The following is a 15,963-nucleotide window of genomic DNA, read 5'->3' as shown; positions in this document are numbered from 1 at the left end:
AATGCAACACAGCAAACGGTGGTGGAGGGAGCTGTTGACCAACCCGTGCCTAGTTTGACCAGCAAGTTAGATACCAATGATTCAAATGTAGCATCAAAACCTGATACAACAGAATCAGTCAAACCTGTTGTTTCTGAAACTGTTCATGGTGGGAATGTAACCGAAAAAGGTCCTGAAATTCTGGTTTCGGTTCCAAAACCGTTAGAAGAAAGTGAGGTTACAAATGCTTCATTACAAAGTGGCAGCCAAGAAGATTCTCAAACCAAGATCCAAATCAAGAAAGGTGCCCGATCAAAGAAAAAGAGCTCGAATCAACATGAACCACCATCAATAGTTCCTGTGTTGACCACAGTAAACGAAGGGATGGTTGACCAAGAAATGAAGTCACCTAAACGGGCAAGAAAGAAGACACCAAAGGCAGAGGAAAACAAACCTTCGGTTAATACTGGTTCAGATGTGGAACCGGTTAAGAGTCCACAGTCAAAGCCCGCGAAAAGGTCAAAAAAAAAAGTCAGTGGTGGCGATTCAATGGCTAAGAAACCTAAACTATCCGGTAAGAAAGCATTGGAGTCGAAAACACCAAAAAAAGATAATAAGGTGACTGACACAGGTGATTCAGAGGTTAAACCTTCAAAACGACCCGCTAAGAAAGATAATGAAACTGATTCAGATGGTAAATTACTTAAACCATCTGTTAAAAGGAGGCCGAGAAGTAAGGTGATAACTAAGCCTCGTGAAGAAGATGTTGCAAACAGAAACGAAGATACTGATTCAGACAACACACCACTGAAACAGTCTGTTAAAACGGGTCTGAAAGTTAAGGTCAAAACTAAGCCCCATGAAGATGTGTCAAACAATGAAGAGACTGAATCAGATAACACACCACTGAAACAAGCAGTTAGAAAGGGTCAGAGAAGTAAGGTAATAGTAACTAACCCGAGTGAAGATTTCACTAATGAAGAAACGGAATCTGACAACACCCCATTGAAGCAGTCTGAAAATAAAGGAAAGGAAATGGATTCAGACATGAAACCAGTTAACTTGTCTGAAAATATAGATGACGAGGAGACTGATTCTGACAACATACCCCTTAAGTTGACTGCCAAACGAGTCAACAAAAGCGGTTCTATGGTTAAATCGCCATCCAAAATCAAAGATGGCAAGAAGCAGGGACGTGGTAAAACCATTCAGAAGGATCAAACAAAATCTTTATCTGAAGTTGTCGACGTAAGAATATTATAATATGAGTATTCTATTTTCCTTTTATGAAATTATAATTATTTACCTTTTTAATTCATAGGGTATGGACGTTTCTCTAAAGTCAGTGCTAAAAGAGGCTACTAAAGGAAAAGAGAAAGAGAAATCGGAGGGAGCGCGTTCGGCTGGTTCAAAAAGGAAACGATCAGTTACTAAAAAGAAAGTAAGTATTCCTAAGTTGTTCCTCATAGGTTTACTTTTAGTAAATATTTGATTATTTTTATTATTGTTATCGTTTCATAGGTAACAAAGACGATAAAGTATGACGCTAGCTTGGCTGATCAAAAAGTCAAAGTTTGGTGGCCTGATGATAAGATGTAAGCGCCTCTCTTAACGAATTTAAACTTCCTTCCGCACAATATTGCTAATATTTAATCCTTGCGTGTAGGTATTATGAAGGTGTTGTGGAATCCTATGATTCTGCGGAAAAGAAGCACAAGGTTTTTTTACTACTTATTATATACTTGCTATCTAAAAGTTAAAGTTACCTTTTGTCAGTCATAACTACTAACTTGGGTTTTTAATGGCCATATGATATACAGGTTTTGTATTTGGATGGTGATACAGAAACCTTGAATCTAAAAAAAGAAAAGTGGGAACTTATAGAAGAATATTCTACACCAGTTGAGGAGGTTGCAGTTGCAGTTGCAGTTGAAGCTAAAGATGCTGATATCATTCCTGAAATGTATGCATTACCTATTATTAATCTTTTTTCTAGTTATGTATTTACATTACAACAATGTTTCTCAAACTTGAAAACTTTGGTCTTTTAAACAGAGCCGGTAGCTCGGAAGGTGAAAACAAAGCGAACACCAAAGCAGTCAAGCCAAGAGAGAAAGATGACAAGAAACAAACACCGAAAAAGGTGGTGTACTCTAGGGGAAGAAAAGGAAAGAAAAGCAAAGCTAAATCTGGTGATGGTAATGTGAAAGAACCGAAGAGTGTTGTTGCTGCTGAAAAACAAGAAAGCGAAAAGGAGAGGTCAACTGCGAGTCAGCAGATTGGGTCAGAGAGTGAAGAGAAGAAGCAGGATGTGAATTAAGTGGGGATGGTGAAGATGGTAGATTTTGGTAGTGGTTAGTGATTAAGTTGGTTGTTTGGTAGAATCTGTTGTCTTTGTTTTTATAGTAAGTTGCTTGGTTGGTAGAATTTTATTTTATGAATTAATAGTTTATGGTTTAAAAATTCTGGTGGTTTTTTCAATTCTTCTTGCATATTGTGGTGTTGACAAATCATAAAGTAGAAAATTGGTAAATAAAAAATTGCAACAGGGAACGACCTTACCTAGCTGAAATTTTAGAGTCTTTTAATTCGTTAAAACGGTTTTTGGAAAAGATTACTTGTGACTTTATACTAGTGGATAATGACATATAATTGAGAACCATTTAATCATTTATCTTCACTTTAAATACTTTTTATTGTATATGTTAATGAAACATATAATGGGGTATGTACATCTAATATTTAAATCATTGTATTTTTATCAACACTTTTAGCACTTTAGCATATGAAGAATCTTGGGTTGGTTCTGACGAAATTCGTTATATAAAACGGCCCAATATCAAATCAGAATTCAGAAGTACTATAATTCCTTGCCGGAAAGTCGGAAACTATATATTTCTGATTTCTAAGCTTTGTTAACCTTTTTGAAATTTTTAAATTTTTATACTTGGCAATATAAGAAGGGTAGATGTTTGTAGCGAAATTAGGGTGTATGAAGACGAAGAGATGCCGAGCTCAAACCTACCAAATATGAAACAAGTTCAGTTGTTTTAACTAGTTGTTTTAACTGTTTCTCATAAACGTTTAGCGTCGCCAAGTATTAACTAGGTCGTTTTGTGTTCATTAATTGCTTTTTGTCGTGATCCTAAATTCTTATAAGGTAGGGAATGCATTCCGACAAATACTGATAAAAGCGACATAAAAGAACCCTAATGGTATTAAATTTCACCGAGAAACATTCACAAACTATCCTAGAATGTAAGGTCCATGACGCCAATGTGGTAGTCATGGACGAGGAGAACAAGGACCACCCATTATTATGAGTTCTTACACCCACATATTATTCAGAGTAGCCACAAGACAGATGATACATTGTAAACCTATTAAATATGTGATAATGTGTTAAAACACTTCTCAAATTATACTAAGAACATACCTCAATGAACTTTTCATTGACAATATTTTAGTAATATAATTTTTTTTCATCAAACGTTTTGATATTCGCATACCAAAGTCTCTGACAAGCATTGAAAAAAAAAATTTATTTCCATCCAATGAGCTAGGTTAAGCCTTTTAAAAAATTTTCATACTTGCAAATTTAAAAAAGTGAGATATTTGTAGCTAAATTAGGGTGTACGAAGATAGAAAGAACCGAAAAGAGGAGCTTAACCCCATCAAAGGTTTAATGATAGGTTCAATTGTGATAGGTTCAATTAATGTTGCCATGTATTCAAGATGGTCTTTTTTCGTTCATTAATTGTTTTTGTCGTGATCGTAAATTCTTATAAGGTTGGGAACTTAATGCGTCCACAAGAAGAGATAAAAGCGACGTACTTGAACCATAATGATATTAAACATCACCGAGAAACATTCACTAACTATTCTTTATTACTTCGCGGATTTATACTTCCTTTCTTCGTAGATCCCTTCGGGATTGCTGATCTTTCCCTTTTCATATATATTAGCAAATTTGATAGTTTTAATTTTTGAGAGTGTTATAAAAAGGAAAGAAGATGGGGTGGTGAATGAGGTGTTTTATCATTAGGTATTAACCAGTACAATAAAATTATGTTAGAAATGATGCTTATCATGCAAGGTGCCAAGGTCCATGACGCCTATGTGGCAGTCATGGTTAGTGAGACCAAGGATCACCAGTAACACCCTAAGTAAATTATGCATCGGTCGTGAACAGGAGAGATCCTTGGTTCATAAGTAAATGTCCCGCCTCTTAAATTACCAACGCGTTTTGCGCTTAATGGTAGTGGACAAGAGGAGAGCTCCACGCTTAAGCGTGCTCAGGTGGGAGTAGTACTAGGATGGTTGATCTCCTGGGAAGTCTCCACCTGGGCAACCAAAAGCAAATCCGTGAGCTCTTCGTGGGCAAAGCGAACAATATTGGTGGTGCGAGGGGCCGATTGTTAAAAGTGGTATCAGAGACACTCTTATGCCGTTCGAGATGGTGGGGAAAACCTCATCAGAGATGGTGAGTACCCGGGGGTGTCGCGAGGTACACTGTAGGCGAATCCTACATCCTGGATTGGATGGTGGGGCAAACCTCATCGAGGACGATGAGTCCAAAGGGGGGGGGGGGATGTTTGTTACACCCTAGGCAAATCCCACATCGGGCGTGAACAGGAGAGATCCTTGGTTTATAAGTAAATGTCCCGCCTCTTAAATCACCAATGCATTTTGGGCTTAATGGTAGTGGACGAGAGGGGAACTCTATGGTTAAGCGTGCTCAAGTGGGAGTAGTAGCAGGATGGGTGACCTCCTGGGAAGTCTCCACCTGGGCAACCAAAAACAAATCCGTAAGCTCTTCCTGAGCAAAGCAGATAATATTGATGGTGTGAGGGGTGAATGTTACATCACCCATGGTAGTGTGAGTTCTTGTAGCCACATATTATTAGTAACTTGAAGAAAAACACTATAGAGTAGAGCCATTGTAGATTAGATAAATTTTTTGAACGTGACAAATTATAGGATAAACATACCTCAATGCCCTTTCTATTGACAATCTTTTAGTAATTTAATTTTTTCATCGAACTGTTTGACATTCGCATACCAATGTTTGTAAGGCAGTGACAAAATATCTTATTTTCATCTAATGAGCTTTGTTAAGCCTTCTTGAAATTTTAGTTTCTCATACTTGCTAATACAAGATCGAGGAGGAGAAGTAGAGCTTGAAGCCTTTAACCCACCAAAAGTTAATTAGAAAGCAGGTTCAATTGTGTAGTTTCTCACAAACATTTAACGTCACTATGTGAGCAATCAACCGGTCTCTTTTGTTCATTAATTACGTTTTGTCGTGATACTAAATTGTTATATGGCTAGGGAATTTGCCACGACTGGAAGTGATAAAAGCGACTTACTTGAGCCATAATGATATTAAATGTCGCTGAGAAACATTAACAAACCATTTTCTTACTTGGTAGGTTTCTAAATTCCTTTCTTCGTAGACTCCTTTGGAATCACTAGTCCTTTTTCTTTAAAACTTGCAAATATGATAATTTTGTTTTTTAAGAGGGTTAGAAAAAGGAAAGAAGATGTCATGGTGAATGTAATGATTTATCACTAGCATTTACAACGTTAACCAATACAATAAAATGAAAAACACTTATTCAAGAAATTTATGATTGTCGTTCATTGTGTTTTAGTTCTTGACCGTTATCGTGGTTAATTCTTGACTGTTGTTCATTATGTTTTAGTTCTTGATTGTTTTTCATCAAGCTGATGAAGTGATGCACTGACTATAACATAATAATTACAATATAGAAAAATACTATAACTCGTTTAATCATAATTACAAAGAACAAAAGCATTATGAATAACATAATTACAATGAACAAAAACACTATAACTAGTCAAAATCACAAGGACCCTCATATTTTATATAATGTTCATTCCTTGATTATTTCATAAGTAGTTCAATAATTAGAGCCAAACATCAAACCACAGGGACTAAATCCGTCAAAAATCAAAATCAAGCCTCCTTAAGCCGGGGCGCCGCGCGACGGGCTACCCTCCCCCCCTTAATCTTCGGAAGATGAACCACATTGTCAAGAATGGACTTGTGCTGGGCGTTCCCTTGAAAAGTTTCGACTTTGAAGACAAATGTCTAGCGTGCAAAAAGGGAAAGCAGCACAAGAAATCCCATCACACCAAGAAGGTCAATTCTATTGTCAGTACTCTAGAATTGCTTCACATGGATCTCTTCGGTCCAGTGAATGCAAAAAGTCTAGGAGGTACTTCTTATTGCTTGGTGATCACTGATGATTACTCACGATATTCGTGGGTATATTTCCTGAAATCAAAAGATGAAACGGCTCAGATGGTGAAGAATTTGATTACCAAAGTTGAGAACGTTATGGATAAAAGGGTTAAGTTCATCAGGAGTGACAATGGAACGGAGTTCAAGAATTATGAAATGGAGGTCTTCTGCCTTCAGAAAGGGATTGAGCACCAGTACAGCGCTCCGTATACTCCGCAACAGAATGGAGTGGCTGAGAGGAAGAATAGAACGTTAATTGAAGGAGCCAGAACTATGCTGGCTGATTCGAAGCTTCCTGTGGTGTTCTGGGCTGAAGCTGTTGCTACAGCCTGTTATATCCTGAATAGAGTCTTGACTGTTAAAAGACTTAATAAAACGTGTTATGAGCTTATGCATGGGAGGAAGCCCAACTTGAGTGGTCTTGAACCATTCGGGCCCCCTTGTTCGATTTTAAAGACAAATTCTAAATTTGGTGAAGTAGCCGATGAAGGAATCTTAGTCGGTTATGTTGTTGGGACTCCCAACAGACGTGTCTTTAATACATCGACCGACAAGGTTGAGGTGGTGTGTAACACCGATATCACAAGTTACAAACCGCCAAAACCAAGCAACGGACCTGCTGAGTTTTTCGACTATGATAGACTTTTTAAGTCTTTTAACATACCTTATTTGGATAGTGCAGAACTAGAAGAAAGAGTTGCTACGAAGATGATCCTTGATGAGGAAGAAAATCTAATGCAAAGACAGCTGTTTGATAAATGTCAACCTTCCTCATCAAATGCTATCGATACCCCTGCTGCCTCTCCTGGAGAAGAATTTTTCAATCCGTTTCACTCTCAGCAAGGAACAACCATTGACGAGCTCTCTTCTAACTTGGAAGACAATTTGCATGTCGGTTCGGCTCCGACCACGAGAATTTATAAAGATCACCCTTTGGAGAATGTGATTGGTGATGTGTCCTCCGGTGTACAAACAAGACGTAGCTTGAATGAGCACACCTGTGTTTACACAAGCATTAAGGAGACAGGCATAATCAACGAATGCTTGTACACATGCTTTATCTGCCAGATTGAACCAAAGAATTATCAAATGGCTCTAAAGGATAGCTCGTGGGTCGAAGCCATGCAAGAAGAGCTGGCTCAATTCAAGAAAATGGAAGTTTGGACTTTGGTTGAAAAACCAAAGAATGTGCATGCGATAGGCACAAAATGGGTTTTTAAGTGCAAGAGAGATGAGAAAGGGATTATTATAAGAAACAAGGCGAGGCTAGTCGTTAAAGGTTTTAATCAACAGGAGGGGATTGATTATAATGAAGTGTTCGCTCCTGTGGCAAGATTGGAAGCCATTAGATTGTTTTTGGCATTTGCTGCTTATAAGAAGATGAAGGTATTTCAGTTAGACGTGAAAAGTGCGTTCCTAAATGGGAAAGTTGATGAGGTTGTGTACGTTGAGCAACCTTCGGGTTTTCCTGACCCAGACTTTCCAGACCACGTGTACAAGTTAAGCAAGGCGTTGTATGGACTACATCAGGCACCTCGTGCCTGGTACTCAACCTTATCAGATTACTTGCTTGAAAATGGGTTTGAAAGAGGGAAGATAGATAGCACGTTGTTCTTCAAGAGAGAAGGAAGCGACTTCCTGCTGGTGCAAGTCTACGTGGATGACATTATCTTTGCTGCATCAAAAGTCTCCATGTGTCAGGAGTTTGAGGCCGTCATGAAGAAAAGGTTTGAAATGAGTGCTATGGGTGAACTAACTTTCTTTTTAGGATTGCAGGTTGATCAGAAGAAGGATGGGATGTTCATTCATCAGACCAAGTATGTCCATAATGTGCTCAAACGCTTCAAGATGGAGGACAGCACACCATTCGATACTCCAATCTGCGTCAACCATAAATTGGGTGCTGAGACAGACAATGACGCAGATGTGGACCCAACTCAGTATCGGGCTATTATAGGTTCTTTAATGTACTTAACTGCTTCTAGGCCTGATATTATGTTTGCAGTTTGTCTTTGTGCTCGTTTTCAGGCAAACCCAAAGGAATCTCACATGAAGGGTGTGAAGAGGATCTTGCGATATCTCAAAGGCAAACCTAAGCTGGGGTTGTGGTACGCGAAGGGAGGAGACTTGGAGTTGGTAGCTTACACAGATTCTGATTATGGAGGGTGCAATCAGAGTCGGAAGTCAACTACTGGAGGATGTCAGTTTCTAGGAGGCAGATTAGTGTCCTGGCAATGCAAGAAGCAGACATCAGTCACCATTTCAACATGTGAGGCAGAATACATGGCAGCATCCAACTGCTGCTCCCAGGTTCTGTGGATTCAACAACAGTTACGCGACTATGGTATGAATTTCTCACTTACTCCAATTTGTATTGATAACACTGCTGCGATCTCAGTAACTAATAATCCCGTAAAGCACAGTAAAACTAAACATATTGACATACGTCATCATTTTATACGGGATTGTGCTGAGAAGAAACTGATTGTGCTTGAAAAGGTGGATACGCTTGATAATTTCGCTGATTTATATACTAAAGCGTTTGACAAATCAAGATTTCAAAACCTTGTTGAGTTGAATGGGATGATCAATCCCGAGTAACCATGCTTTTTGTGCATATATAAAAAAAAATGTCACTATCGCTTAAAATTATGTCAGTTACCTCAGTTTGAAGGACATATCATCGGATATGTTTGGTCCTCATTTTCTATTTGTAGAGTTTGAGGGTTGCCATTAACCAGATGACTGAATGTGACCGGGGCGGTTTATGATGTGTTTTTATTCTTTCGCTGAAAATTAGTCGTTCATACTTAGTTAGAAGGACACATACTTGTATGTGGTCGGTCCAGCGGATCCATTGGATCCTCAGGATAACCGTTTACCTGAAGACTTTGAACTGATCGGGGCGATTGAAGTCAAAAATTTTTTTTTAGGGAAATGAAATTATTTTTCAAGTCTACTACTTCGTAAAAAGTTCTGTTACTATGTTTTAACAGAAAATTGATCCAACCTTGGAAAATGATAGATTTACTGATTCTGTGTGCTTAACTAGTGAAGTTATTAGGCTTAAAAGGCTTTAGAACAGTCATTGTATGTCATGGTAGCTTTTTATGGTGCGTAAAAGTAGAAGTGATACTAACTAAATCTACTCGATTTTATGTGGAAACTTCTTAAGAGTTCTGCATGTCTTCATAAATATCTTTCCGAATGATAGGCAGAAAAGCGATTACCCAGTCATACACGAGCCTGTTAGTGTTCTGATTCCCGTGAAGAAAGCGTGTCAAGAGACTGCAGTGATCCAGATTCGGGACTTGCAGTTGTTCTCTATGTGTTTGATAAAAAAAAATAAAAAAAAAATAAAATAAAACAAATTTATAAGTCATTGAGGCATTCTTTAACTTGAAATGTCAATCATGATGTAAGAAAGAGAACGGGAAGCAGAGTCTAAAGATCGAAGAATACTTACAACTTAATCAGACACTACGGGTCGAAGTCAATTCGGGGTGACTTGGGGAAAGCCAAATACGCTTTGAGAATAGATAGGAGGCATCATAATCTCTGAGTTGTTGCCCACTTAATTTTTGAGCTTAATTGAACTTAACTCGTATCACAGAAATGATGAAAACCATCTTAAGTTATTTACCTGCCTACAACCTGTTTCTTTATGTCATAATACAGCTAAACACGGATCTATGTGACAGTCACGTAATTAGTATGATTTCTGTTCGGATCTTTTCTAAAATGTAGTAGTCCCTGTCAAGACTGAAATTTGATCCCTTGTACTTTAATTTTTAAAAGTTTTTCGTACTTAGGTAGTTTATGATTTTATAACTGGTTACTTGGACTTGATCGTGTCATTTAATTCTTAAAGGGAAGTTTTTAAAACTTAATTGCAAAATGTTCAAACTATAGGGGTTTATTTTGTAAAATCGGCAAACTTGTGAATAACTTCGCCCTAGGCGAAGTTATCCACAATTTCGCCTGTGTAACTCCGCCCCTATATAAAGAATACTTAAGGTCAAACAGTTCATTATTTTCTGAAATTCGGTGAACTTGTTGCATGCATGAAGATTACAAGACAAGTGCTTAAAGATAAAGATATGAAGCTACTGCCAAGGGGGAGTCTGTTGGTGCATAATGTCAGTAGTTCATAGTCTAGTGTCTGTAATCCAGTCTGTAATATTAATTGTGTTTTGTTTATGTTTAAGCGAAGTTACTGACAAGTTCGCTTATCAGACGAACTTGTTAGTCAAGCGAAGTTAGCAACAACTTCGCCTGAACATATCTGGCGAAGTTGTCGTGTATTTATACGCTAGGTCACGGCTTGTTTAAAAAGTTTTTAAGGTAATCGTATACAGACGTGTGTGAGTCGAGAGACGTGAGAACCAGAGAGTATTGAGTCTGTATTCAGTGATTATATCACGTGTTTCGGTTATAATATAACGTGTGTTCGTTTATTCGTATCGTGTGTTTGTTTGATTCGTGTTCTACGCTCGTAACAACCTACGCAGGGATTCCGCACCTGTGTAGATCGAGATATCCCGTGCAGATCCATCCAGGGAACCTACAGGTTTGTTATTAATACTGAACAAGTGATGGTTTCGGGTGTTATGACCAGGTTCACGACATATTCTGCATGTCCTTAGGGGCTTGTCCAGTTGCTTTTGACTTATAGCTTGCTCGCGTAATGACCTGAAGCGAATTGGAAGCCCACAACCTTTAGTCCTAACACCAATCGGGGCATGAATATGGATTTGATCTGGTTGTGTCACACCGGTTAGTTCAGCAAACCTGTCTCGCCGACTAGGTCTAGGGGCGTCGAAAGTAACCTCGTCTACTGTACTTTTGTACGCGTTAATGTAGTCGCGGTAATGATGTAACTTTTGCATGTCATCAACCAGCTTGTTTATGATATGGTCGTGCACAATGTTGATGTCTCGAACAACACGATACACATCAGTACTTTGTCTATGTTTGGCTCGTCAAAACCAATAGACCGCATAGGGCTGTTAGACACAGCGTCTTTTGTCCACCTACGATTGATGTACTGTTTGGGAAATACCCCGATATCCATAATGTGGAGCACCTTAAAAATGTGACGACACAGTAAACCGAATTGCTCGAACCTTTTACAGCTACAATAAACAGTGATGTCTTCGTTGCGAATCATAACCTACCATGAAGAACAATGTATAGTTATTTAAAGTGTAAAAAGAAAAGATAAACACAGTAAACCTAGCATATTGAGAATCCGATATACCCCGTGAAAAGAAGCATGTAAGTGTAGAAAGTCACGAATATTGAATTTCAAAAAGTCATGACGGGTACGTAACACATGGAAGTGCAATTGTGAAGAGCAGCTTGTATTTCCAATTGGAAATAAAAAAATGGTTCTCGTATAGATTTCAGCTGCTTGTTTCTCAAGTGTGTAGTTACTCCATATCTCGGCTACTGTATATCTATAATCATGATCGTTCTTACGATGCTCATGTCTCTGATGATCCAATACCTCAAAATGGGCCGAAAACTCAACCAAAGTGCAAGGTGGGTTACAAAACTTGCCAAAAAAAATAATTCTCGCTCTTTGATCTGGATGAAGTACGCATCAGACCAGACATGGTTTCTTCACGATAGTAAGCAGGAATCCATGACTCTCTAATGTGGAATATGTCTTTTAGCCAAGCGTGGTCGTTTAACTGAAAGTCGTCCATTATTGAAGCCCACTCCGTTTCAAACAGTTCAGGTGTTATTGAGTCGGTTCAAACAATATCACACAACCGAGTCTTAAAATCTGTGGTGTTGCAAAGGCCGGATCCAACCTGAAATAATATAATGGCATATTATAACACAATCAACAAACTATGTACAGTAACAATAAACAACATAAACAAAAAAGAGTTCTCTTGTACCTACCCAGACAGCTTATCCATAATATGCCAAATGCAGAGCCGATGCCTAGAATTAGGAAAAACGTCTTCAATTGCACGCTTCATGGCAGGATCTTGGTCAGTTACAACAACTGCTGGTGCATAGCCAAAATCCTTCTTAAAACAATTCAGAAACCAAGTGTAAGATTTTGCAGTTTCCGATCCAAGCAACGCTGAACCAAGGGTAACATTCCTATTATGGTTGTCAATTCCAGTAAATGGAACAAAAACCAAGTTATACCTGTAAAACAAATGAATCAATAAATAAAACACAAAAAAAGAAATAAAATTATTGGTTGTCAATGATATTACTTGTTATGACGATATGTTGCATCAAATGAAAAAACATCACCAAAGACGTAGAAATTCATCTTGGCTCGCTCGTCGGCCCAAAATAAACCCTTTAACGCCACGTCTGTTGTAGTAGAATAATCACATGAGAAATTGGGACAGAATTCTTTCTTCGCCATAAGACGTTGAACAACCATCTCAGCATCGTAGTCTCCAATGTATAAGTTGATACTTCTTTTGTAGTTTTTGCAATCAGACTTGGTTGCGCCAACTTTATCAAACCCACCATACATGGTCCTCATAATGTTGAAAGCTTTTACCGGACCAATGTTAATATTAGCAAGATCATCTAACATCTTTTTGTCGGTAGACGTAAGCTCGCGAGCAGACTTCAAGAAGTGGATAGCGTCTTCATCAAAAAATGGATGATTGTGTGCTTCACCAAAATATTTAACCCTATACATGCCATTGTCGGTTAAAATTAACCTTATTTGGGTTTCACAATTTGTTCTTTGAGATGGCTTCCTACGTTGTTTTTTCCCTTTGAAATCTTCACTTAATGTGTCCACTTCCTTAACAGTTCTTGAGCCTTCTTAGTGCAAACAAAATACTTCAAACGGACAACATTTTTGTCCACCCACTGTGTTCCTTTCCTGATAGAAAAACCGCCCGCTAAAGCGTATCTTCTATAAAAAAGACTCAGCGGCATGAAGATTTTCAAAGATCATTCCTTCATTAGGTTTGATTGAGGCAGACACTAGTGGAGTGTACCTCTTCCTACCAAAATTTGGAGATACATGCTAAATTCCAACTTCCTTGTACGCCGGTGGATCTATAATCGGATATAACAAACCATAAAAATTAAGTTCCACAACACAGAGAGCCCACACAAGACATTGACATTTAAAAACACACATTTAAAACAAGAAAATAAAATCTGAAGTATTATAACATCTTAACATTACCTAAATTTGTAAAACACACTAACTGAAAACAAAAAATTTGCTTTGGCTACAATGACACAGAAAAAAAACAGACAGATCTTCAGAATTACCTAAATTTGTAAAACACACTAACTGAAACAAAGAATTTGCATTGGTTACAATGACACAAAAAAACACACAGATGTTCAGAAAGTATGTAATCTGAAAATTTACACGTAGCAAGAAAAACACATTTACAAGGAGATAAAATGACATGGATTGGTATTTGAAAAAGTAGATATACAAAATCTAAGGGGAGTGAAAAACAAATCATCGTATAATAGCCTGTAACTGTTGACAATCGTGGGAAAGGATAACAAAATAACTATAACACCTAAAAAAATGATACACATCGAAAACAATTGAAAAGGCTCCTTCTTTACACCATTAATGGATATCGTAAGAGGGTATAAAGGAAGAACAAATATGATGATTATATAACATGAAATAAAAATTAAACACTCCACGTATTCAAGTTTACCTAATTCATCAACATCCTTGAAATTACTCATGTTGAAGATAAAGAATGCTGGTACGATCGGCGATAAAGAATGCTGGTACGATCGGTGATGGATTAACGAGAAAAAAAGGATCACAAACGTTGGTGGTTGTAGATGATCGGCCATTTTTGTTAATGATTTTATAAAATATTATGATTACTATAATTAAGGAATTGTAACTGATTGTGATTAATATAAAGGAAATTAACATAATTAAATTAGTTGGTTGATTACAATCTTGCCCTTGACTAGATATTTTGATCTAATGGTTCAAAACACTTCTTACACTTTCTAGGATAATTTTACTTCTTATTATAACCTTTCTATATATATGGAGAGGATCAAGAGAAAACTCACATTTAGAGAGAAAAATTAAAAACTCCTAAAGAATTATTTTTAATTAAAAATAAAAAAATATTTTCAAAATTCTGTTTTAGCCATTATTCTTATATTTTCTTATATTTCACTCGAAAAAAATAAAAATAAAATAAAATAAACCGTTGTAATGCACATACGTATTACTGTGTGATACCGTTATATTACACATGTGTATTACTATGTATTTTTGAGTTTAATAGTGTTTTATTGCATATATTCAATATTTGTGTATTGTATATGTGTAGCAGTGTTTTATTATATGAAAAAATAATAATAATAAAATAAAAGTCGATGTGGTGCACATGTGCGTCAAATTACACATACGTACTAATGTGTATTCGATGTGTGTATTAGTCTTATATTACATATATAAAATAGTGTGTATCAAATATGTGCAATAGTGTTGTATTCTACGCAATACAAACACTTTTGCATATATGCAATGCACACTATTACACATGCGCACTACACCGACGAGGTTACCGACAACTTTTTTTTTTTTTTTGGAACCAATAACAACATATAAGAATAATGAAAAAAAAAAAGAAACTTCAAAAAAAAAAATTTAAGTTAAAAGTAGTTTTTTAGAAGTTTTTAGGAGTTTTTAAGTTTTCTCTTTAATGGGAGTTTTCACTAGAGCCCACCCCTATATATATATATATATATATATCTTGGTGTTTAATGTATATCACTAAAGTTGAATATTATAATTATAATCTATATATATAACGATTTACTATATGAACTACTTATCATTTTGTAAGAGTACATATGAAATTAATCATTTATTTATATGAATTTTTGTGTAGTATAAAATGCTTTAGCAATAAGAGATCAATATTTAGTTTTCAATATTTTCTTCCATAACTCAGATCAAAATGCTTCATAAACATATATTTTATGCCTTAATTTATACTTTTTTATACACTTAAATATAGTTAATTTAATATGTCTTGTAAGACAAATTACTTCATTAAATAATCCAAAATTTTAAACCAAAAAATCAGCTTTAATGACATTCCACTATTTTCGCTTACCAAAATCATTTAGGATATTGGAACATAGAATATCGTTTTCATTAATTATTTACGTCATTTCAATATTATATTAACTTATTAATTTTTTTTTACAAACACAACGACTTGGGTTTACGTTAGTGTTACATGTTGGCGACAACAAGGCATCGGGATAAGGGACGGTTTTAACCTTCCCCTTGTCCTTAGAATTGTTGTTACCATCCTTCAGAACCGGCTCGTTTATTTTAATTTCACTTTGATTATTTTCAATTAAAACCGGTTCTGGTTCGTCATCACTAAAGACTGTCTCATCAATATCTTCCACCACCCCATCAACACGAGATGGTGGACCCCAAACCTTATGTAACGCCCGTTAATTTTCGGTTTAAAGAGTTAAAGCATGTAAAGTATGTATACTTCTCGGGAGTTGTCAGGAATATTTCGTTGACCCTATCGTCATCCCGGTACGTTAAATCACTTAACTTTTCTTTCAAGTTGCCATATCTTCCAACTTGGAGGGGCTAGGATGAAATATTTTTATATTATATCATAAAACACAAAACCCTAACCCCCCCCCCCCTTCTGCTCTCCGATCGGCAGCAAGGAGCCACCCCCACACCT

The 15,963-nt window shown here is 36.8% G+C and overlaps 1 protein-coding gene across 1 annotated transcript; it reads right to left on the bottom strand.

The window, feature by feature from the left end:
- Positions 1-11,993: 11,993 nt before the first annotated feature.
- Positions 11,994-14,074, bottom strand: LOC143634182 (protein FAR1-RELATED SEQUENCE 5-like). The gene is made up of 4 exons (XM_077102337.1): positions 13,930-14,074; positions 12,487-13,054; positions 12,161-12,415; positions 11,994-12,066 (listed from the first exon to the last, which is right to left on the bottom strand). The coding sequence occupies exons 1-4, from the start codon at positions 14,072-14,074 to the stop codon at positions 11,994-11,996; spliced, it is 1,041 nt and encodes a 346-aa protein (XP_076958452.1).
- Positions 14,075-15,963: the final 1,889 nt, after the last annotated feature.

The sequence above is a fragment of the Bidens hawaiensis genome, unplaced genomic scaffold (genome assembly GCF_021521415.1).
Source record: "Bidens hawaiensis isolate Kalapana, Puna unplaced genomic scaffold, B.hawaiensis_p1.1 tig00007028_1, whole genome shotgun sequence".
Lineage (NCBI taxonomy): Eukaryota > Viridiplantae > Streptophyta > Magnoliopsida > Asterales > Asteraceae > Bidens > Bidens hawaiensis.
This window is presented reverse-complemented; position numbering and strand designations above follow the sequence as displayed.